General features: G+C 39.1%; 3 protein-coding genes across 14 annotated transcripts in view; 2 read left to right on the forward strand and 1 right to left on the reverse strand.

The window, feature by feature from the left end:
* The window catches only part of ppp4r4 (protein phosphatase 4, regulatory subunit 4), a 22,981-nt gene extending 11,179 nt beyond the window's left edge, over positions 1-11,802 (reverse strand). The window contains exons 1-9 of one of the 4 annotated variants that reach the window (XR_014124543.1): positions 10,626-11,792; positions 9,264-9,337; positions 5,309-5,411; positions 5,042-5,189; positions 4,673-4,746; positions 4,444-4,550; positions 3,786-3,893; positions 2,913-3,034; positions 2,137-2,259 (exon numbers count right to left, since the gene is read on the reverse strand). Coding sequence is in view for 3 of the 4 variants with exons in the window: in XM_026998931.3 (XP_026854732.2) it covers positions 2,137-2,259; positions 2,913-3,034; positions 3,786-3,893; positions 4,444-4,550; positions 4,673-4,746; positions 5,042-5,189; positions 5,309-5,411; positions 9,264-9,337; positions 10,626-10,730 (964 nt within the window). In the remaining variant the exon portion in view is untranslated. Of the gene's footprint in view, positions 1-2,136; positions 2,260-2,912; positions 3,035-3,785; positions 3,894-4,443; positions 4,551-4,672; positions 4,747-4,805; positions 4,933-5,041; positions 5,190-5,304; positions 5,412-9,263; positions 9,338-10,625 lie in introns of those variants that run through there. The other 3 variants (XM_026998931.3, XM_026998930.3, XM_035524218.2) reach the window with 3 other exon arrangements.
* Positions 11,803-12,562: 760 nt separating this feature from the next.
* On the forward strand, positions 12,563-19,228 carry LOC113570488 (ankyrin repeat and SOCS box protein 2-like). Of its 9 annotated transcripts, none has more exons than XM_081717649.1 (10): positions 12,563-13,014; positions 13,583-13,874; positions 14,439-14,525; positions 14,906-15,081; positions 15,434-15,589; positions 15,695-15,940; positions 16,147-16,318; positions 16,630-17,197; positions 17,302-17,455; positions 17,572-19,228. In XM_081717649.1, exons 2-10 carry the CDS (start codon positions 13,630-13,632, stop codon positions 17,712-17,714), a joined length of 1,947 nt encoding a protein of 648 aa, XP_081573775.1. In that variant the 5' UTR covers positions 12,563-13,014; positions 13,583-13,629; the 3' UTR covers positions 17,715-19,228. The 9 variants fall into 9 exon arrangements, with proteins under 9 accessions (XP_081573775.1, XP_081573778.1, XP_026854707.2 ...); XM_081717652.1 differs by having other exon boundaries at positions 13,649-13,902; XM_026998906.3 differs by having other exon boundaries at positions 13,649-13,874.
* Positions 19,229-19,362: 134 nt separating this feature from the next.
* On the forward strand, positions 19,363-25,059 carry asb2a.2 (ankyrin repeat and SOCS box containing 2a, tandem duplicate 2). The gene is made up of 10 exons (XM_026999040.3): positions 19,363-19,746; positions 20,511-20,798; positions 20,930-21,052; positions 21,248-21,417; positions 21,506-21,661; positions 21,775-22,020; positions 22,143-22,314; positions 22,411-22,981; positions 23,066-23,219; positions 23,306-25,059. The coding sequence occupies exons 2-10, from the start codon at positions 20,518-20,520 to the stop codon at positions 23,455-23,457; spliced, it is 2,025 nt and encodes a 674-aa protein (XP_026854841.2). The 5' UTR covers positions 19,363-19,746; positions 20,511-20,517; the 3' UTR covers positions 23,458-25,059.
* Positions 25,060-25,258: the final 199 nt, after the last annotated feature.

Consider the following 25,258-nt stretch of genomic DNA (forward strand, 5'->3'; position numbering starts at 1 on the left):
ATCAAAATTCAGCCCCTCCCCTTACAATTTAAAACATTCTTGAACTTGCACACACACACACACACACATGTACCATGTATTATCTTCTTTACAAGCTATTATTAGTAGTACCACCTGCTTTTAGGTATACTGATTAAGCATGTATATGTACATACATATTGATCAGTTTATTTACTACAGTTCTACCAGTGATATTACTGTTTTTTGGGATTTTCCCCCCCCCCATAGTGATATACATGTTCTCCCGCTACATAGGATACCTGGGATGATTTGTTAACTAGTCCTTGGGCTGCTGGAGGGAAGCTGAAAAATAAGCAGCCGCATCCGACCACAGTGGCTGGCTTTGTACAGAGGCTAGTGTTTGCCAAGACAAGTATTCAGATTGTGCATTTAGCACTGCTTGTGATAATGAGTGAACTAACACATACATATAGGTCATGTATTTATGATCAGTGCCCATTTATTATCAGATTAAATAGATAATGTGAACCAAACACTACCTGATGTTCTTGTGCATGAAAACTGAATGTACATTGTATGCACAATTATGCATAATTTTCAACTCCAACCTGTATAAACTTTTTGGAATTAAGCACATCAAGTGATGTGTATTTGTGTAATGAGGGAGATGATCAACATGCTACATCAAGGTGTGCATAATCATTAGGCAGCTTCTTTTCATCAGGCAAAATGGGACAAGAGAGAGATTTAACTGACTTCAGTCAAAAATTGTAAAAAAAAAAAAAAAAAAAAAAAAAAAAAAAAAAGTTTCAGTGGGACGCAGCACTCTTAAAATTGCTGAGATATTGGGGTGTGAGCATAGAACCAAACATTTTGTTGCAAGACGTCAACAGGGTTTCAAGAAACATGTTGAGAAAACAATACAAAATAACCCCCCAAACAAATTAATATGCAAAGACAAAGACATACCTAGATTGCCCAGAAATACAAGGTTTAATACTCAGACATTGGCAAGGTGAGAAAGGCTGAAACCAACCACCACTGAACAAGACACAAGGTGAAACATCAAGACTGGGCCAAGAAACATCTTAAGACTATGAAGATGAGAGTGACTCTTGACAGACCAGATGGATAGGTCTGTGGCTGGATCAGTAACAGGTACAGAGCTCCACTTTATCTCAGACACCAACAAGGTGGAGGGTGTGGTACTGCTATGGGCTGGTATTATTAAAAGATGAGCTAGACAGACCTTTCTGGGTTGAAGATGGACTCAACTCCCAAACCTACTGCCAGTTTTTAGAAGACACTTTCTCCAAGCAGTGCTACAGAAAAAAGTCTGCATCCTTCAAGAAGACCAATGATTTTTATGCAGGACAAATGCACCATCACATGCATCAAAGTACTCCACTGCACGGCTAGCCAGTAAAGGCCTTAAATGGGCCCCTTTCCACACCTGACAAACCCTATTGAGAACTCGTGGGCCTTTCTTAAATAGGAGATTTGTAGTGAATGAAAACAGTACAGCTCCCTGAACAGTGTCTGGGAGGCTGTGGTTGCTGCTGCACAAAAAGCTGATTGTCCACAGATTAAGAAAGTGACACCCCATTCATGAAGGCTTATGACAGTTATTGAGAAGGATGGCTATATTGATCACCATTTTTTAAAAATAAAATAAGTCAAATGTTTATGCAAATTCAGTTGTTTATTATTCACTTTAACAAATGAAAATAAACAAGTGAGATGGGAATTTCCATTTAGTTGCATAATATTGCACACTAATAGTTGCCCAATAATTATGCACATTCTCCAAAGCCAAAACTTTCATTTTGTTCAATAATAAAATGAATCCTCAAAAATACAACTTACCCAATTGTGCAGTGTAATCATAACAGTCTACAGTCCAATTGAACTGACTGATTTGCATTAGCAGCAAAGAAACTAAGTTTACAAGCCTCAAAGCCAGAGATTCTGTAGAACAGTAACACTAACATTCACTGCTTAAGTAAATACAATTTCTCTGTAATTCACCTGCTTTTAATCAACATCACTAGTTGATAAAACGTTTAAAATAAACAATTATTAATGTTTAAATTTAGTGTCTTTTCCAATTGAAAGCAAGGTACATTTTTCCATTTGTGGGCATTGATCTCAAGCATGTACAACTAATTCACCCACCAGACAGACCGTGGCACATCTTGCCATACTGGTAGGACAGGGAGGCCAGCACGGCTTCATCGGCTTTGAAACACTTCTCACAGAATGTCTTCACCAGGGGAAATATAACACGCGTCCTGTCGTCTGTGGAGAAAGGGTGAGAGGACAGAGGGCTGTGTGAGACTGATGTGTGGTCTCCTCTCTGGTCAGCACACAAACTGTCACTGCTTGTCCGTTGTGGTGCCTGGTGACTTGGTGGGCCTGCCGCACGGCTCCAGAAGTCCAGAAGAAGAATCACATGCGGGGCAGCAGTGGCTGGAGGCGTGGCCAGAACAAGGACTGTAAATGAACATCTAAAAGAACATTCTGGGGAACCATAGTTACAAGTAAATGTGTGAACATGAGTTAAGACCAGGTACAATAATGGACATTGTACCTGCTCACTGGACCAGTGTGGTAGAATGTGTTAAGGGGGTCTGAAGGCTGCTTAATACCAGTATTATGGGTTCCAACTCAACATCTCCACTACTATCTCTGCATTTGCCTAGCTGCAAAAAGTGATTCCAACACTTATTCCTCAAAGAAAGGAAGAAAGAGGGCTTTTCTGCAAGACTGACCTTGTTTGTGAATGAAATGAAGCATTACACCATATGGTGTAGATAAACACATTGAGTATTGTCCACATTATACTCCAACACAAGTGAAAAAGCTTTGTATTCCATGCCCCAAAAACAAAAACAAACAAACAAAACCACACCACACCTGGATTATAAAACAAAATGGTATACTCAGCTTACCACTGTCAAACATTTCCAGGAGGTTGATGATGGTGTCAAAGGCTGCCAGTCTCACAGTGCTTCCCTCATCTTGAGCAAGCTCTACCAGCTCTGGTAGCACCACAACCTTTGTGTGGTCCATACTGGTGCATAGGAACAAAGAGAAAGACATACCACACTAAACATTCTGCACCTGTGGAACACACCAATATAGCCACTCAGTAAGTCAATCCTATGCTTGGTCACCCATGCAATGATGAACATGATTGTCTTAACATGCGCCCTCCCATTCAAATGAAGGTAGGATAGGCTAGTTTTTGTAAGCTGGCAGACAGAGGTTATTCTGGCCTAGTGGGACTAAAATGAGGCGAGTCTCATAGTATGACAATGCCTTGTAAGCATGCAGTCAGTCTGCATCTAGTATTTGCACACCTGAAGCAAACCATTTACAGCTGAGTGATTTTATTTTGAATATCAAAGAACCACTATTCACAATTTTTTTCCCTCTCTCTCGGCTTCTAACAGATGAACTAGCTAGCCTTGTCTGAGTTATTGTGGGAAAACGCATGTTTGATAGATATAGATATATAGATATAGATCTATCTATCTATCCATATCTCCATATCTCCACACACACACGAAAATTTCTATCCATCCATCCATCATGTGACTGGAATACTTATACATAAGGCATGTCCAGGAACTGAAGCTGACCAATAATGCCACTGGCCTTCATTTGTTAAAAATAATAAAGAAAAAGAAAAAATAAAACCATAGCAGCTCATTGAAAACATTAGAACAGGACTATTTCAGGCAGGGAGTGGAGGGTTTGGGCAAGTTCCTGTGCTGTAATGAGGCCATTCAGACCCAAGGAAGACCCAACTCTCTTTTTACCCAATTCCCCTGGCGATGCTCTCCAGCTGGCGACACATGCAGGAGCGCACCTCGTACTCCACGTCCTGACACAACGACCTGACCACAGGCAGCAGGTCCTTCTTCACTCTGTGGGGTGGGGCACAGCAAACAGGAATTTATTGCTTGCGGGACACTGCACATCATAACTTGTATAGATATTAAGGTAATGGTCACTTTAAATGTGTTGTTTTGCCCGTCACCAGGCTGAACCAAGGTTTTTTTTTTTATCCATCTATCAAAAGTGGTAAAACTGACATTTGCATAAGTGCTAGTAAATATGTTCAAGTGTCTTCTCTCAACCTATGATGCTCTGAAGCACTTTTGAATAAGTGTCTAATAAGTGCATGAGAACATGCTTCCATTTTCTGCTGCCAACAGTCTGAAAGATGCACTTGAATCAATTCTGCGTGCCACTTAATCATTACTAAATTATTTTTAGTTATTACAATTATAGTTCATTGCTGGACAGTGATTTTTCTACAGAGAACAATCCAGCTATTTATAACTTTACTGCATACTAGTACTTACTGTATGTGTGGAACATGAAGAGGTTCCTAGATATGAGATGTCAAGAATGGTGGAAATGTGCCAACATATTTTCCAAATAGGCAGAAAACAGAAACTTTGACAAACTCACACTGATGACTCAAACTTGGCAGCAGCCTTCCCCAGGATGCGACAGCTGGCCAGACGGGCTGCGACAGACTGGGAAAGCTGAGCCTTTGATACCAGTGGACTCAGGATCTGCAAACACAATCAGGTCACAGCAGATGAAGAGAAGTTTAACCTGCTTTCTCCCACTTATTTCCTACACCACAGACCAGTACATAAATAAACAATGGGAAAATTGGAAAAGATTGCATTACCTCCTGTCTGATAGTTTCTTTTGGTAGAGCATCAATAGCTGATAACAGAGTCTCTAGCCAAGCGCTGCTGACCACTATTATAAATATGGAAAAACAAAACATGGAACTAGTGGAAAATCCAGGTTCCATTTCAGTTAAACAGCAGTGAATGCATTGCTAGCAGATGCATACATGTGAAAGAAATGGTGGAAAGCTGGATGCAATCCAAATGATCTCTAAATGTGAGACAAAAAGCATTTGAATTCCAATAATAATGTCCTCTAAATGTTTATTCTTTCAGGTTTGATAAAGTTCCTCCATTACTGATTCAGGATTAGAAATGGGCCTTTGGCCATCACAGAGGTCCAGTTTCACTCAAAAGGTGCTGACCTCCATCCCTGTGGTCTAGGTTGAGAAGAACTATCTGCAGGATGGAGTGGGTGTGCGTCTGGATGAGGACAATGTCATCCTGGAGGACAGTCAAGAAAGAACCGGCTGCAGCAAGCTGCATGTCCGCCCCAGCTACGTGTAGCACCTCCTGCAGAGCGTTGGGAAAGGGAAAAGCTCTGGACAATCATTTGGCAAACATAGCGCAGCAGTGCGGTACAGCCTGATCTGAGGGCTGAGGAGAGGGAGGTGGAGCAGAATTTGACCCACCCTGACTTTTGGCACCACCCTGCGGAAGGTCTCTGCTGGGTTCTGGCGCACCAGGCTTGGCAGGTTGACGATGACGCTGGCTCGCTGCACATCCTGACCGGAGCTGGCGAAGACACAAGTCAACAACACAGCTCAGCACATTCAATTTTCACATTTCTCTAAACCTCAGAGTCCATGAGAGTTACAAACAAGGCATCTTCTATCACCAGGTTTACATTAGTAACTCAGTGCATTCCTTTTCATCAGTTTAAAAGCCAAATGATCACCATACATCTAGAAATAGCAGCAATGCTTCTTTAAAAACATGATTACTGTTCTTCATAAAGTTGCAAGAAAACATTCTTTTAATACATTTTAAAGTATAAATAAATAAATAAAATGTAGCTGTGGGGTCTTTTTGTGACCTCTTGGATGAGTTGTTGCTGCACTCTTGGAGTAATTTTGGTCGGCCAGCCACGCCTGGAAAGTTCACCACTGTTCCATGTTTTCACCATTTGTGGATAATGGCCCTCACTGTGGTTTGCTGGAGTCACAACGCTTTAGAAATGGCTTTTCCAGACTGATAGATCTCAGCTACTTTGTATCTCATTTGTTCCTGAATTTCTTTGGATCGCAGCATGCCATCTAGCTTTTGAGGATCTTTTAGTCTACTTCACTTTGTCAGGCAGGTCCTATTTAAGTGATTTCTTGATTGAGAACAGGTGTGGCAGTTATCAGGCCTGGATGTGGCTAGAGAAATTGAACTCAGCTTTCCAAAGATGTGATAAACTACAGTTAATTTATGTTTTAACAGGGGAGGCAATCACTTTTTCACACAGGGCCATGTAGGTTTGGATTGTTTTTTTCTCTTAATAATAAGAATCTTCATTTAAAAACTGCATTTTGTGTTTACTTGTGTTATCTTTGTCTAATATTTAAATTTGTTTAATGATCTGAAACATTTAAGTGTGACAAACATGCAAAAAAATAAGGAATCAGTAAGGGGGCAAACACTTTTTCACACCACTGTACACTTTCAGACTCAGTCCTCGATGTTCAGTTTCAGCCCTCTATGCTGTCCCTCAGCTTTTAGTAGACTCATGGGGAGACAGAGGACATTTGATTGCCAGCTAAGTGAATTACCTCCCTTGCATCAAGTGCTACTGAATTATTCTTGTGGTTTGCCTCTATGGAGCACTGAACAATCAAACCAATGATTTCGGGTGCATTATTTTGAAAGTTCCCCCATGTGTCTAAATGCCAGCTGTCCACATCTATCGTTGATGGATGTAAACAATTGCAACTATAAGAACAATCTTTTTTTTGGTTTGGTGCAGTGACGAAGTAAGTCAAAGTTCAATGGAGTGATATGGCTATAGTGTTATAGGGTTATAGGGTTTTTGTTTCATTTTGTTTTTTGAGTTTTTACATCTTTAAACAGCCTTCCTTCCTTCCCCAGAAGAGATCATTGTCTCTCAGTCCCCCATGGGCTGCTGCTCTAAATAATGAACCATAAACAGGTATTCATTACTTTTTCAGAAGTGGGCTGTCCTCCAGTGGCTTTTGTTGGCAGCGGATTACTTAATAACTACGAAAAAGCCCTGTCCGCTGCCAAGATGAAGGTAATGCGGTCAGGGTTGATGCACCTCTTGAATATGCACAATAACATTCAGCACCTTGGAATTGGCTCTGCCTATGGACTCGCTGACTGAGGCACTATGAAGGGTACAGAGCAGCTGGTATCTACAAGCAGAGGAGGAACTTAATCAACTAAAGACCAGGTGATGAGAGTTCTAGTAACATGATGCAAAGCCCCAGGATGCACATGAATGTTCAGGCCAGACCTCATCTGGAGGTCAGGCAGAAAGTAAAAAGAACCACAAATGCATTTGTAATTAGATTTGAATAGCCAATGAAGTATGCAAAGCAGACTTGGGTTTCACAATAACACAAAGTCTGCTCAGCTAGGCCTTACAAAGCTAAACTTTTGCTTAGGCTGAACTGAGTAGGACTTGCACTGTGGTGAGAAAGGTGCATATCTTAAAGCTCTCTCATGCTGAGCTCCTTCAAGTGAGACTCCAGCAATCAAATTGAGTAATAAGGGCTTTTTTTTCCTACACCAAAGGACATCAGGCCCATTGGCTTAATGTATTTCACCATTGTATGAATGTGAACAAGAAGTCTCAAGCTCATTTGCTACATTTACAGATTTACTTTCATAAAAACTTTTTCCACAGAATTATATATTATGGAGACACAATAGAACATATTCATATTTCTTTTGTTTTTTTCAGTTCCATAAAACAACCAAAGGTCTTTCGTTAGGTCACTTGTCACAGATGTTCAGATTTAACAGAAATGTCAAATCCTAAATATATATAAAACTCAGTCAGAAACAATATATGAACATTCTGACATAAGCAGGGAGATAGATAAAATACGTTAATATTCTGATGTAGGCAATTTACTTAGAAATGAACATAGAATAATATATCATACTTGCTTTATAAATGTCCATATACTCATAACTTTGCAGCAGCTTAATTCTTAGATCAGAAATGAGAGATACTACAGAAAATGAGAGATACTAGCAATAATATAAAAAACATAATATCCTTTAAGTGCATTAACAGAAGCCTCTTCAACAGTCTACAGTCAAAAAGTCATCCATTTGCTATTTTCACCAAAGAAGTATCACATTCATATAATTGTAATCCTAATGACAGACTCCCTCCTCAACTGTGCATCCTTTCAACTGATCATCCACAACTTCCCAAGCACTCTCCTTGCTATCATCTCACAGATTTGCCACCAGCCTGCTTTTAAGCACCAAGTAACAGCCAACAGGGACAATTAAATTGTGCTCAGAACTAGTTTGCTGCCCAAGGGAACCGAGGTATGGAATGACTCTGGCACTTAATTAGTTCAGAGAAGGAGTATTATGTAGGATTTGTAGGTTAAAGAGGGACACACAGACTAAGAATGACACCCTCAAACAGTGGGTATGAGGAACCTGCATAAACAAAACCTATTCTGACAGCTGCAGTCTACATTCAAGTAAAAACCTGCAAAAAACGTAAAATCCAATTTCCATCCAACCACTGGTCTGTGAACCAACAACCAAAACAGAGTAGTGTCATTTTTGGTTTTCAGTATAATTTACATCTAGTCAGTCTATCTACATGTTTTTTCAAAGCATCAATATAGCTGCACTAGAAAAAAAGTGTGCTCCTACTACATAATTTCTGAACTGGAAGACTGGAGATGTTAAAAACCTGTATTAACACAAAGGTGTTCAACAAGGTTCTCTCATCTTACATGGAAACTATTAGCATGAATCACATGCTGTGTGAGTGAGTATATGAGATGATGCTCCTACAATACTAGTTCTATGGAAATGTAATAAAAGTATCTCACAATCTCCCCAGTAATCAGAGTCAGTGTATACAATGTTATTACACTCAAATCCTCCATCAGGTAGCGCGGATGTTGTACCTGCGCATCTAAGTGTCAGTAACACATAGGTTTAGAAGTGGGTTCACAGACTAGCACAGTCTTGCCAGAAACATCAGTGAAAGGTCACTTACTAGGTGAATTCCTAAGGTGTCTGTACAATGGGGATGAGACAGCCTGCCTTGACCTGCTGAGCCAAAGGTGTTGGCAGGAGGTGATGGGGCTATGAAGTATTCAACTGAACCCAAATCCAGCTTTGTTCTAGCTAGTTTTTACTGTCCACTCTGGCACCAAACAAGTATTAAGTGGAACGAAGGTTGACGGGTCAAAACTGAAATAGACTATCCGGAATAAGTAATGTAATGCTAGCCATGATCAAGAAAGAGTACAGTGAAACCACCAATCAATCAAACATTCAGATATTAAGATGCTGTATCTGAGACTGTTTGGAAATAGTGAAAATAAATTAACCAAAACAATTTTTTTCTGGTTATGTTTGTTCAGTGTTTGCCATTCTCTTTACCTGAGGAGGTAGACTGCACGCTCTATGTCATTCAGATCTTCATCTACGGTTAACTTGTCAATCTCTTCTGCAGTCTGAAAAATCACGTGCCCGTGGACGGGCGGGCGGGCGCGCGCGCGCGCGCACACACACACACACACACACACACACACACACACACACAATCATAATTCAAATCATACATAATCATAACCCAGCAGTTAAACAGCAAGGGTTTATTTTTTCTACAAAAGCTGAAAATGAAATTTGAGGGATTTCAAACATGGGCAACGATGCATCAAATAATCCATGCGCACATGTAGACTATCACGATATTTCGCGCCAAAATAAATCTATGCTAATAGGAATATGCATATGAAATAAATAGACGGACGACGAACGATTCTATTACTGCTTAAAATGACTCAGACAAACGTGTGAGGGGGTTTGCAGCGAGGCAGCGTGCGAAGCACGATGAACTGCGTGGGAAGAAAAGTGAGGGGGACGGGAGCCATGTGGGTGACGAGTCTATTACTTCAGGGCTTCTCTCATTAGCCGAATGTTTTTGGAACCTCCCTACAAAAAATAGGAGGAATAGAAAACACCCGCCCCCGTGTACGCAAAATTTCTTTCATGCAGTACGTGGTAAAAATACTCGACTAAAAAGGGATGAGAGTAACTTAATACTAATTGTGGTGCTGGGTGGTTTCTTAAGCCGCTCAAACACAAAAGAAAATTAAACAGAAAATATTTACAGCACACTGGTCGTACGAAATGAAAACCTGAAACCATGACGAGAAAAGAATATCCAGTCAAAATGGGTACGCGGTCACTGTCCACGCTAGAAATCCTCGCTATGGCAGATATTACCGCAGTGGAGTAAAGAGAGGAGGCGCGGCAGTGATGCGGACAGCTGACAGAAACTGCGTCACTCAGTAAAGCGATGTGGGCAACCCCCATCCAAGCTAATAGCCGTGTCTAGCCTCCTCCGTGTACCGATTACAACAGAAGTAACTCCTCACATACCGTGCTTCTGAATGAGCACTCTTGAGTCTTAAATGAAGCTTAACCTAGCAAATTCTAAATGAATTTAAGCCATCAGAAAAACCCACCTTTTCACCATTAACGAATCACTCTTACAGCACACAAAGTTACTGTAGTAAAATGTTTACTCAGGTGTTCCTTCAAGTTAACCATCCATTTAAAACAAAACAGAGCATGTGTAGGTGGCATGCCATCAAATAAATGCTATTATCACGCGTTTTGTCTTAGAGTGGGATAATTCTTCCGAAATAATTCTGCCAATTCCGTAAATCCCATGAAAGATGGAAAGGTAAGAAATATGAAAACAGAATCCTCTGTACTAAGAAAGTGCACGAATACCTTCAGGCTCCTGCGTATCGGTCTCTCGATGAATGTAAGATCTTGTAGGTCATCTATCTGTCCAAACAGACTGGACTGACTCAGAGTCATTTTGCCGATAAACATCTGTTCTCCGTTTCTTCTTAATGGAAATGGTGGACGCAATTTTACAGCTCTGTCATTTTGGTTTCTTAACTGTGAACGATGATTTCTTTGATAGGAAGAGCTGTTCCTCCCACGACAAAAAAACCTCCTTCAGGTTACAAAGACTTAAGTAGCTAGCTATAACTAATTTATTGGGTGGTAGAGATATTCATTTGTTTCAGAAGCTTCTAATCATACCCATTCTCAAAAACGAATAGGCACCAGTATTCGCAAACCTCGCAACACATAGCTGGGATTCCTGGAAATAAGTAATTTTGAACTTGGTAAGGAATATTGTTGACTGCATCAAAGCGTGCCTTCCCATTGCCGCATCTGTCAAATACCTGGAATGACTAGAGGCAAAGCGTCGCTGGCTATCTGGACCAAATATCCTTGCCTAACAGCAAGCTATATAATTACTGATAAATGAATCAACAGCTACCTACCTAATAGCTAGTCTTTTCTATTTGAAATATAACTTATGCTCACAAGATCTCCGAGATAAAAGTAACATGTTAAAGTTAAATTCCATTGCGAGCTAGGTTGCGTTCATCGGGTGTAGCTACCAACGACCAGACTAAACATTCCTTGCGTCTGCAAACCGTAGTCGAGCTGCCCTAGGTAACTAGTTAGCGTTAGCTAACCTAGCTAGCTAGCATAACTAGGTGACTAGCTAGCTAACTGCTACGTGAATTCGGTTAGTTAGTTAGCTACCTAACTTAGCCAGGTATCTAGCTAGCTATATATCTAGCGTTGGCTGTGTAACCTTGATCAGTAAGATGAAAATTAAACTGTCGAACCAGCTAATCCTAACTAGCTACAGGCGAACGATATCGCCATCCAATTAGACAAAAAATCCATATTATTATATATACAGCGAATCTAATATCCAAATAGTGAACAGGATTTCGAATATGATGCTAACTTACAAATGTCTTAGCTAGCTATTTAATAAGAGGACTGGCCAATGTTATCAGTAACACAGGCTGGCTAGCAGAACAATCCACTCGACTCAGCTACATACCACGCAAACGCACTGCACCAACTAAACCGGTTTCCATGGAGACCCCATGCCAGAGTAGTTTAGAGCAGTTGGAACGTCAGTATGATCGCCTGAAGTTCGTCATCATTATAAAGCAGAGCCCAGTGATTTACGGATTTATTTGATCAAAAAAGAATCGTGAAAACAATATCTAAAACGGGAAAGTTTTTTATTTTTGATATTGAACTTAAATAAATAAGTGCATAATATGCCTATAATGTAATTAATAAATATCTAAAATCTTCTATTTAAAATTAAATGTTATTATAATGTTTCTACGGTGGGCTGCACTTTGCATTTGTAGATAAGGCACTGAAGGCAACTGAGCTGTGTCAACAGCCTGTTGATACAGTTCTATAGCCTACTGTAAGGAGTATAGCTACGTATCTCAAGTTTCACATGCACTTGGGCAAGCTAGGTAAATTCAAGTTGGTAAATGCCTTCAACTTATATTGTGTAATTCTGCCACCTAGTGTCTGCATATGTTTGTCGCTCTGGTTAATGTGGTAAAAAAAACATTTCGGTATGTGTCACCCGGAATTTTGGGTATTTTGTCACGTTGTACTTTCGTTGGTTTCATGTAAAAATGACTAAAATGGACAAGGCTTATTATTCAGACATATAAACCTTACAGTAAGTGACATTAAAGAAATTAGTTTGACACTTCTAAGGGGACGATGTTTATTAAAAGCCTTTAGGAAATCCCTCCCCTTCTCCTTATGTGTGTCAGATGGCATGTTATGTAAATATACACCATGTTTTGCTTATTGGTCCTCTGTGGCCAAGCAGAACTAACAAACAGGATTTTACTCGTTTACCATAAATGTCATTCTTGTAACTTTAAACATGAATGACTTATTGTGAATAACATTTTAATATTATTTGTCCTTTAGTTCTTGTCTTTATTGGATGGTAAATGCATATGCGTTTTTTAAATTGCTGCTTAAAACTTAGTGTCAGGAGTGCGAACTTGAGAACGTCATAGCTTTGAAAGTGGACTGCTCTGTTCACCACCCTGCTCAGTCTCTGAGTGTCACTGAAACCTTCAGACAAATATTCCATAAACATCTGTGCAGGTTCCTGGTGTACAGGAACATTGAACCTTATTCAGAGGTAAAAGCCTGAACCATGACTGACTCATAAAGAGCAAACAAGTCAAGCACGGGCATAAGTCCACATTTTCTGAAAATTTAAAGTTGAAAACCTCAAGTGTCATCTAAGAAGGTAGGACATTTTTACCTGTTATGACACTGTTATTCTTAGTTATGTTTCTAAGTGCAAACCCAAGCATAGTTTGAAGCGTTTGGATATCACAAAAGGGGTATGGAAAAAAACAAAATATATGTTTTAAATGATCAGTATTATCAATGAAACACTTATGGTTATTAATCACTGTTTCTAACAAAGCTGTTTGTATAAATGGAAGACTGGCTACAGGATGACCACTGTCAAATTTGTTTGTTGCTTTAATATAATCTTATTAATTTACCGATTTAGTCTAAAAAGGTTTGTGTTTTAAGAGAAAGTGCTATTAAGATATACATTGAAAAACCCATGAGATCCCAGATTAAAATGATAAAATATATAAATTCAGTATTTATAAAGAATAATAAATCCTTTGACATACTTTACTTATGTATGTCCACTGTATGACATAGGGTAAGTATCAACTTATTCTGCTCTAACTCCTTTTAAATCTTGTCAATATAATATGTGACATTTTCCCTTAGTGTATTTCTTCTACTTCATCTGGAGCGCTTTGTTTTGACCAGTGATACATGTACCTCCATAGCTGCTGCAATAGGAACTGTCGACCCTTGTACACACAATGTATTTCGGATGACCAACTTGGGGACAGGTTGTGTATCAAACTGTGCCTGCAGGACCATGAGTGTTGCTGAGCACAGTCTGCACCGGAGAGGTTCAGAACAAACGCTGATGCAACTGTCAGTGGAGCAGAGCCAAGAGAATGCTGAGACATCCTATGTTTCAGTGGACTTCCCAGGTTCGCCCACGAGCTCTCTCTGGCATACACCTGCACCTCAAGGCATACTCCTTAACACCTCTCCTGCTGCTGGCAGGAGGTAAGAGCTGCAACTCGGCAACACGTGTGTAAGACAGGGTCATTTCTAGAATTTACACTTACATTTGTGTAATCATTCAAATTATGGCAGGTAATAGAGAGGCAATTTATACATGTTCCTTATTATTATTATTATTCTATTGCAGACACAATATCTTTATATATATAAAAATATATATATATAAAAATAAAGTGTGTGTGTGTGTGTGTGTGTGTGTGTGTGTGTGTGTGTGTGTGTGTGTGTGTACCCAAATAGAGATAACTTATACTGAGTCAACAGGTACAGTTATCAGTTACAGTGAGGGGATACCCATTTGACCATAAGCTCAAACTCAGGCACCTGTTCTGTTTTGCCATGAGAAATGTTTATGACCATGACAGTTTATGGTTTATATAGGCAACTACAGTGCATATCATGAGTGAGTGAGTTGTAATATGAAGGCTAAACCACACCACACTTATTTTTAGCTCTGTCTTTATGCTTGCCAACAAATTGTATACCAGCAAGAAAGAAGAAAGGAAGCAAGCAAACACAAAATATAGTTATTGAATGATTTCTTAACAGGTTGACAGGAAACTATAGCAATGAGAAGCACTGTGTCACATGGCAAGTACTCGATGGCTTCCGAACAGTCTCTTTTGGGCCTGCTGAGTAGGTATCTGTTTAAGGAAAATACTTACAGCTTTGTTAATCAGTTTTTTTTTTGTTGTTGTTGTTGTTGTTCCTTTGCTTTCACTATCTATGACACAAGGCTTATAAAAATATTTGACATTTGCTAATATTTGTTATTTTCTGATTGAAGGGAGTGAAAAAATAATAATGGGGGGGGGTGTTAAGAACTAATTGTTTATTTTTTAATGTGTTTTATTAAATCCCATGCCCTTTATTTGTATTTATTTGTATTATACAATTTATGTCACTTTTAAATGAAGATTAAATGATCTTACTTTAAGATCTCAACAACTCAGTCCATAACAATGTAAACATGTGATTGATCAGTTTGTGCTTGGAGTGAGACCTCTCATGTACAGGGATGAGGACGAACTGCTCACAGCAATATGGAATGGTGATGTGCAGAAAGTGAGGGAAATTGTGACCTCTGAGGAAATGCCCATAAGCCTTATGAGACTCAACAAGGATGGCTGGACACCAGTGCATGAGGCTGCCTATTATGGTCAGACTGACTGCTTAAAGCTATTGCTTTCAGGCAAGAGGCAACTTGTAACATAAAAAATGAAATAGTTTAACTAAAAAATAGGTGTAGGTAATATCAACAGTGAGACTGTTGGTTTCATTACAAGCCAGGCATTTTCTTGCACTGAATCAAATAATTGCAAGACACTAAAAAGTCAGGGTTTACAGCAGGTCAAACCTTACTCATGGTTGGTAACCACTGATAAAAACTTTCTCAGTTCTTCAGTGAAAATACATTATATTCTCACAGAACTCAAAATGACTGAAATTGAGAATATAACCCAAGTGACCCAAGGAAAGCTATTACTGGCAAAAATATCTTCCATAGTCTAGTGATAGTATGTCTCTATTTGTCATCATTTCAGCTGTTCCAACTATGATTAACACCCGAACCAATAAAGACCAGACACCTCTTATTCTGTCCGTATCGAAGGGACACTTAGTTTGTGTGAAATATCTTTTGGAGAAAGAGGCAGACCCCAAAATCCCCACCAAGACCAATGAGACACCTTTATATGAAGGTAACCTTGATGAGTTATGGAACATTCATGTCTGTTACAGAACACATAGGGTTTGAAATTAAGTGGAGCATGACTGAATGTATACTCTTTGTTTCAACCACCCAGCTTGTGCAACAAACAATGATCAGATGGTGCTGCTCCTATTGAGGAATGGAGCAGATGTCAATCAGAAATGTTTGGATAGATGGACTGCACTTCATGAGTCAGTGTTACAAAACAATCTGGAAATTTGTGAGATTCTAGTTGCATATGGTGCCCAAGTGACCTCTTCCAACATCTTTGGAGTCAGCCCTCTATTCCTGGCAGCCCAGTATGGATTTGTTGAAGCCGTTCAGCTCCTGGTGAAAAATGGTTTGGCACATTGTTTGGTTTATTTAGCAACAGTAAAGCTTTTGAGTTCATTGTGTATTTGGACAGAGTGCTGTGTGTGTGTGTGTGTGTGTGTGTGTGTGTGTGTGTTTGTGTGTGTGTGTGTGTGAGTGTGTGTGTGTGTGTGTGTGTGTGTGTGTGTGTGTGTGTGTGTGTGTGTGCATGTACACGCATGTGTTCTTATAAAGGTGCTGACATTAACAGTGAAGCAATAGATGGAGCTACAGCTTTGTATGAAGCCTGCAAGAATGGCTACTATGAGACTGTAGAGTTTCTTCTGTCTTGTGGTGCTGACGCGAACAGGCCTGGGAAGGATGGACTTTTACCTCTTCATATTGCTGCAAAGCATGGACATGACGGGTAGACATGCACAAACATAATGATTAGTGACTCACCTGGCTTATCTGCTATGCTCAGAAAATGTTCTAGACTTTGTTTATTTTATTTACACCAGTGGGGCCAAAGTCTGCTTCTGGAGAGACAGAGATCAGCACACTTTGACGATTTCCCCTGTCAGACACATCTGATTCAAAGCATCATTTAATGGCCAGGTTTAGTAGGTGTGACTGAGCAAGCAAATCAGCAAACTGTGCTGAACTGTAGCCCTCCAGGATCAGAGCTGGATACTCCTTCTTTACATCATCTCATATCGTATCCTCATTCTGACACAGGATAATATCCATGCTGATCATGGGAACCAGCAGGACCAAAATCTGGTTCAGTGGCATCAGTCCTCTCCACCTCGCAGCTGAAAACAATGAGGATGAGGCTTTGGACCTCCTTATCCGAGCCGGCTTTGATGTCAACACCCCCCTCGCCCCTGACCACTCTTGTATGTACGAGGACCGCCGTACCACAGCTCTCTACTTCACTGTTGCTAATGGCAACATAGAGAGCGCATCCATGCTTCTGCTGGCTGGTGCTAACCCCAACTTGGATGTTTTCAATCCTCTGCTGCTGGCTGTGAGACAGGGTCACTTAAAGATGGCCACCTTGCTTATGGAGCACGGAGCCAATGTCAATGCCTCTATCCCCACACACCCCACCACCTTTCCAGCCTGTGTGATGCTAAGCGTGGGCAACCTGGCTATGCTAAAACGCTTGATGCACTACGGAGTGGATGCCAGTGCATGCTTTTGGTGTAAATATGGATTAAAGCAGCATCTAAATAATGACACTACACACAGTTGTCGTGAGCTACAATACAGTCCAGAGATGGCTACAAACTCCTGTTTGCAGGTGGGAAAGATTGATGCTCCTGAGGAGATAATTAAATTGTCGTCAAGCATTTTAGTTTTGATATGATTGATGAGCCCTTCTGTATTTGTCTTTTGCACTGACAGTTCTGTGAGATGGTCTCACATCCCTCAGTGTATCGCTGGGCAGGATCTACCATAGATTTGCTGCTGGATTATGTAGGTCATGTGACACTCTGTTCCAGACTCATTGAATACCTGGAAAGGTATGAGGAATGGACATATATAAAAGAGAAGTCAAGTAAGTATGTTTAAGATGACTATATCTGCATGCACAAATTCCTGCCTTGCCCTATAACTCCAAACCCACACCATAATATGAGTACAGTTATCATTAACACCTTATATTGTCTTCAGTACTACCCCAACATCTAATGCAGCTCTGCAGAATAAGGATTCGCCAGCTACTAGGAAGGGAACGACTGAAATCTATCAGCACACTGGACCTTCCAGGACGACTAATTAAATACCTGAACCATGAGCAAGAAGATGTGCTTTAAGTACATCTCTGTGGGATAATAAAACCTCTAAATAATGATCAATGGATAGTGTAAATAATGTGATACGTAATTGCTTTAGAACAGCTGTTCTTATATGTTTATAAATCTTTTTAACACAATTTTACCCCATTTACACTTACCAAACATTATCAGTGCAACATCATGGTTATTGCTCACAGGTATGTTATTTTTAAATTACATGGACCCTAGACTATATCATTAACATTATAGTTTTAATCAATAGGAGTGTAATACATTATAATGTAGAAGGAGAGAAGGAAAGAGTAGTTTGAAATCTGTTAGCATGTTTGTGCACAAAAGGTCCATGTTAATTCTGAAATAAACTTTTTAAGGGAAATTCAAAACTTAAAAAAATTCCCCATGAAATAGTGTTGAAATGTAACTGATCACAACAATCTATTAATTTTAATGCAGTCTTCACATTAACATTCATATTTACTACAATCAAGATTTACAAAGTGATATTCTGGATTAGGATGTGGATTGATGTATATTGATTGATATATATTGATTGATGTGTACTGATTGATTTATATTGATCTCTGTCTCTGGATTCCCCTACCACAGCCTGACCCAGACTCTATATGTCTCTATATGTCTGTCTCCTCAGTTCATTTATACCATCTATCTATTTTGTTTACTTCTGCATTCTTGTCTTTTATTTATACTGTTTTGTATTCATTATTGTTGGTTTTGTATTTAATTTGTGTTTTCTTTGAAGTATATTTGCTTATTGAAATATATCAATCAAATGTACTATTATTATTATTACTTCTGTTTATTATTATTATTATTATTATTATTATTATTATTATTATTATTATTATTATAAACGTATACGTTTTACATCCTACCATACACATGCTATACATTCTAAGGGACCCTACCTATAACACCATTATTGTGGTACCTGTGTTCTGTGATGATGTCTAGGAGATTGGTCAACAATTATTACCTTACCAGCATATACAGGGACAGGGGCAAAATTCAAAGGATAGAAACAAGCACAATAAAGGTGGCTGCAGCAACTAGAAGTATACACCATTTCAATGTCTATTACAGGGGGGCAGTCAACTCAGCCTGGTCAGGTAAACTCCGCATCTTCTTTCTCCAAATATTTCCATTGCCCTAAACCTGGCCTGGTTTGTATAAACCACAGCCTTCATTAGATCATTTAACAGGCAGCCAATATAGCTCAGTTACAGACATTCAATTCACTGTCCCTGCAAGTTTTGGCCAGAATGTGAAAGTCCAAGACAGCTGCTTGCAATAATGCTTAGAGACTTTACAGTGTAAGAAATCTAAAAAAAAAAAAAAATCATTTTGAAGTAAAACCACCTAGAACAAAATTTGTTTTAAAGATGATTTTTCATTATGGCTTATTTCTCAACCATTCAGAATATCTTGTGGTCTGTTTCCATGTTTGATAAAATCTTTCCTGTATGACAAAATTGCCTTATAGCAGCATTAAACAAAAGTACTAGCTGGCAAAACTGCTTGAATGATATATTTTTCCTCTTCTTCTTCTTTTTGAACGATCTATATCATATGTTAAAGATGCTAGATGCTTGTAGCTAGAACTGGATTTTTTCAAGCGTGAGTACACCAATCAAATACAATTTTTAAGGTTGTTTTAAAGGTATTACACTTCAAAGTGCAACACATTGAAGCACTTTGAAAAGACCTCACCAGAGAACACCTTTTTGCTGTTTGATTATTCCTGCCTGCACACTAAATACTGCTAGAATATCTGTAGTTTACCCCACAGGATCCGTCCTGCTCATCTTGCTGGTCATGCCTCTGATATCTAGGCCAGACATGCTTTAATCTGTCACATGCAACCAAAGAAATTATATCTGTGAGGTCACAAGTTTGTTTACACCATGAAATCAAGACCTCTTACCACAGCACTTAAAGAATTGTTGCAAAGCACTGTAGTGTACTCAAGGAGAAGACTGCATAGAGAGCAGAGCTTTTAAGGACTCTCTACACAATTATACTACTTAGTAAGGTAGGTAGGCAATTTAAATGCATTAGTATTTAGTGTAAAGGCCTAAACAATACTTCCTGTAGATTCAGTACTGAAAAAATAATAATTTCTCAATCTTTGGAAAACATCTAAACATGTACACAGGTGTACTCTTCAAGCCTCCAAATTAGTACCTGAGAATGATGTTTAGTTTTTGTGATGCAGCATAGTTTTTGTTTGTATGCTAGATATGAAAAAACTTTTCTGATTGCATGTATTGTCTGCTCTGTATGATAACATTGTCATAGACGTACAAGAAGGAAACAGGTAGCTGCTGGGGTGAAAAAAACTATAGTAACTGCAATTTACTTTGATTAAAGATGTAGAAATAGTAAAATTTGTAATGTAATAAACAAGAGCGCCAGAGAAACAAGACATTTAGGACAAAGTTCTTTCCAAAACAGACTAAACAAAGTGCTTCATAATCTCTAAGAGGTCTAGAACTTTAGAAGCTTCACACTTCCTATAGTCTACACATTACCTATAATGCCATTATTTTGGTACCTATCTACAGCACAAGTTACTGTTATGACCCTACCATGTGCTCCATGGCAATTACCAACTTGTTTTGTTTTTACTGTTTTTACTGTTTATATATCAGTTCCATTTTCTAACCATTTGTATGACTATGTATGTGACAAATAAACCAAACTTGAACTTGAACATTTGCTTTTTGTGTTCATGCAGCACAGTGCATGAGCATGCGAATTAGGATATCATGTTCCTCAGTGGTTCTCCTTCTCCAGGTGCACTATGGCAGCAGCCAGGGTATCGGTGCCTGGTCTGCACACAACGGCTGTGGACACAAAAGACTACAGTGCTTACACAAACATGTCTGAGGAGGAACTCCTGCAAGTGGCTATAGAGTTAAGCCTAGCTGAGGCCAAGCCAACAATGTGGCAGAATCGGTACATCCGCTCACACACACAGCCCCCACCTGCTCAATATCCCAGTGTCCAGCGCCGACAGAATCTCCCTCCCCCTGCTGACCCTCCTGCTAACTCACCGGTCAACCTTTCTGCAAACCCTCCCAGGTTATTTTCCACATGAAAAGTCATGCACTGTAACACAACAACCAATTTTCTATAAGTGCACATATTTATTTGGTATTTAATGAAGCCATCCTATCCGTATTTATTGTGTGATTAAATCATCAAACTTACAGTGAAAAGGAATGCACAAAAATCGACAGAGATGTTCATAACCATTACTTCAGCAAGGACAAGAATGAAGTGATTGCTTGGACAAGACAAAATGGATACCTGCAGGTTACTGTAGAGCCCATGAAGTGAGGCTTCATGCTAGCAGACAAGTCTCTCAAAAATATTTTCAATTTCTATTGAAAGGGGCAACTGTATAGCTATCTTGTTAAGCATCGAAGAAATTATTTGCATCAATATTAAATTAACGTTCATTTTCCATGTGTATTTTGAGAAGTTTTGTTTTTGAGTACTTTTGTTTCATTTTTTATTTTGTCTTTCAGGAATTTAGACCCTTTTCTTTCATCTATCTGGAAAGGGGATGCCAAAGCTTTAAGAAAGATAGTACAGGAGAAATCTATAAATCTGACTGAAGATAATAAAGATGGGTGGATACCCCTGCATGAGTGTGCTTACTATGGCCATGTTGAGTGCTTGAAGGTATTGTTAGAAGGTAAGGAATCAATTACAGATCACATTTACAATCAACTACTGCAAGATGTCAATCTATGACCATCTGATTCATGTTCTGTGACATGCAGCCAAACCAGAGACCATCAACAATCGCACTCTCAGGAATCAGACTCCCCTTCTTCTGGCTGTGGGCCGCAAACATTTAGCTTGCGTCCAGTACCTGTTGGAGAAGGGTGCAGATCCTAACCTTGCAAACAGCCAATGGGAAACTCCATTATACAAAGGCAAATATGTGTTAATAAAACATATTCACAATAATGTATTTGTCTGAATATAAACAACTGCAGTGGGTATTCCTTGTCTAGCTTTTGTTCCAACATATTGGGTGTTTTCACAGCTTGTGAAAAAGGGTTTGAAGAGGCTGTCGGGCTTCTGTTAAGGTACGGCGCAACAGCAACCAAGTCCTGTGTGCAAGGTGGAACCCCACTACATGAAGCTGTGATCAACAAAAACCTGCAAGTCTGCAAAATGCTACTGCAGTCAGGGGCAAAGCTGATGTCTAGAAACATTTATGGCATTGACTCTCTGTTTACAGCAGCCCAGTGTGGTGCAACTGAAGTGCTTAGCTTCCTACTTATGAAAGGTACGTACTAATAAAAAAAACCACATATCAGAAAACTACTTAAACAAGGAATCGATGAAAACCATTTGACTCAACAAAAACTTGAAGGAACCCACTGCCCAGTTTTTTGCCATTTTCTCTAGGAGCGGATGTCAACACCCAGGCTAATGATGGTGCCTCAGCCTTGTTTGAAGCATGTAAAAATGGTCATGAGGAAGTTGTAGGGATTCTCCTGTCAAAGAGGGCTGATGTTAACAAATCCAACAAAGCTGGACTGCTTCCTATTCATGTTGCTGCTAAAAATGGACATGATGGGTCAGTGCTATGGGTTTATGTGTCCATAAAATGACTGTAAAATATAATCAGGTTGCATCTTTTGGAAAAATGTATTCATCTGGCTTCCATTCTCAGGATTGTTGCCATGCTGATACCAAGAACTAGCAGGGCAAAGATAAGACACTGTGGGATCAGTCCTCTCCATCTAGCAGCAGAGCGCAACAGAGATGACATTCTAGAGACTCTGATAAATGCTGGCATGGATGTCAACTTCATCCTGTCAGATAACTGGTCAAAAATGTATGAGGACCGTCGCAGTACTGCCCTTTACTTTGCTGTGGTCAACAGTAACAATGAGGCAGCTGCTATGCTCTTGGAGGCCGGTGCCAACCCAAATCTAGATATCTTCAACCCCTTGCTTGTGGCTGTGAGAAAGAGTTGTTTGGAGATGGTCAAGTTGCTGGTCAAGCATGGTGCTAACGTTAATGCTGTTCTCCCAACACACCCCACCACCTTTCCAGCTGCTTTGATTTTTTGCACAGAATACATGCCAATGCTTAAGTACCTGATGGACAATGGTTGTGATGCCCTGTCATGTTTTAAGTGTAATTATGGCAGCAAAACTCATCCATCCCTCAAACCCCAGAGAAATGGAAGAGAGGGGCAATATTATATCAGTGATGAACATTCAGAAGATTGTATACAGGTAAAGTAATGCAAGTGACCTTTCTATTGTTTATAGCTAAGTCCCATATTGAATATTGTCTTAGTATTTCTGTGAATCCAACAGTTCTGTGAGTTGGTCTCTAACCCCAAGACAAGTTTATGGGTGGGACCCATCATAGATGTGTTGCTGGATTATGTGGGTCATGTAAAACTCTGTTCCCGAGTCATTGAGCACCTGGATGGTTACAGTGACTGGGCCATCATCAAAGAGAAATCAAGTTAGTTTACATCCTGTTATTTCTTATTTTCTATCTAATTGACTAATATGAACTTTAAAGAACCATACACTTTGTTGTGTGCGCAGTGCCTCCCCGGCCTTTGATGCATCTCTGCCGGCTAAAGATTCGTCAGCAAATGGGCATAAACAGACTGAGGCGCATCAACACTCTCCCTCTACCTGAAAGACTGATCAAGTTCTTAAGTCATAGGCGAGAATATTTTGGTGACATTCTGTGAAGGGAAAGCCAGAAATGATGTCAAAAATACAAAATAGTCTTTGTCTTCCTTATTGTTGCTATTTAGCAATAACAAAACATGCTTTTTTCTGTTTATATACTGAATGAAAGTGGTTTTGTTAAAAACATAATCAATTACACTCACCACCAACCTTTTTTTCAGAAATGTTAATTAATTAGAAGCGCCTTATAGGTGTGTAGTTGTACATATACCATTTTAGCTAAGCAATTATCTTGCACAGTTTGTATTGTCCTGTATTTTCCTCCAGTTTGTATTGTTGTAAGGAAGGTGTGGTGAATGTAAACATGCATGATTCAGTTCTGTGATATTACTACAAATTAGGCAATCAACTTTTCTTCAAATCCAATAACCAATGTTTTCTTTATCCTAAAAATACCAAGACGATTCCTTACCACCTAATTTTTTTCTCTCTACTTAACATTTGATCTTGATGGTAGTCCTCTTATGGAGATAGATGATACTTCTCAGATAGAGATCACCTTGAATGTGAAGTAAAATTATGCAAGGAACACTTAAAAATGGGAATCTGATAACAGCACTTCATTGTAGAGGAAACTGCTCATATAAATATGTATAGATTGTACAGTTAACCATGAAATAGTTTTAAAATATTGGGAATGTATATTATTATTATTTGTGTAATACTGCACTGCATTCTGATTATAATTATATTTTATTGAACTCCTCTCATTTGATTGCTATAGAGAGTAAAGTACAAATAAATGAACAATGTCTCAATATTTGTGGCGCAAAAATATTTGAGGAACCATGAAAAGCAAAAACTAAAATAATTTCAAAAAGACTTCAAGAACAATTTCATAAAAAGGATGTTCTTAATTCAAGGATAGAAGCATGTCATGAAACAATAACTTTTTTAAGTGGTTTTGATTGTTGTTAGGTATTCCTTGTATTTCTCATTTTGTTCCTTTGTCTTTTATGTGTTTGCCCTTCAGAATTATTACATGAAAACAATGCATATGGAAGGCTGAAGGGGTTTCTTAGAACCAGTGTTAGAAGCATCTGCCTGACATTAAACTGCACTTTAATTGTTATAAGATCCAATGTATGTACATATTAACCAATACAGAATATTCATAAACTCTAATGTGCCTGTCATCTCTATTACAATGTTCTGGCAGCTGTGTTTTGCAACTCAAGAAGTGGCTCAGCCAAGAAAACACAGCTTCTGGAAAAATCTTTTAGAGATCCATTACATTGCCCTCTCAATGACATCCCTGAAATCTGAGCTGTTTGATCACAGGGGGTGCACAGTACATATTCCAAAGGAATGGGAATTGCATGAAGATTAATGCTTTACTCTCCTGTGAAACAGCAAGTGTTTACTTGTAACTAAATATCCATGTGAGATTTGTACATTTGAGTGTATTCCTTAAGGCCCCAGGAAAGCAGATCTGTTGATTTCACAGGGGCCATGTGTTTTTGTTTTTTTGTTTGTTTTTTGTTTTTTTACTGTGGTCTGGATGTCCACTAATTGTGCACTCACCATGTGATATCTGTATCATAATTTAACACAGTCAGCTGACCAATACCCATGATGAAATAAAGTTTTATTCCACTATTGTTTTTTTGTCACTGCTTTTGAAAAATTTAAGTTCTATTGGAAAGTTTAACAAGTTCACTTCATTCTATCTATTCTATACACAGTTGCTCATTAATCATTTAGTCTAATGACTGTACCAAAGGGCTGACCAAATTCTTCTACAAAACCAAGCAGTCAGAATTTGCTACCAAGGTAATAAAAATGGCAACAACTCAAGGT

This window comes from Electrophorus electricus, chromosome 7, assembly GCF_041902795.1.
Source record: "Electrophorus electricus isolate QZ-2024a chromosome 7, ASM4190279v1, whole genome shotgun sequence".
NCBI classification, from domain to species: domain Eukaryota; kingdom Metazoa; phylum Chordata; class Actinopteri; order Gymnotiformes; family Gymnotidae; genus Electrophorus; species Electrophorus electricus.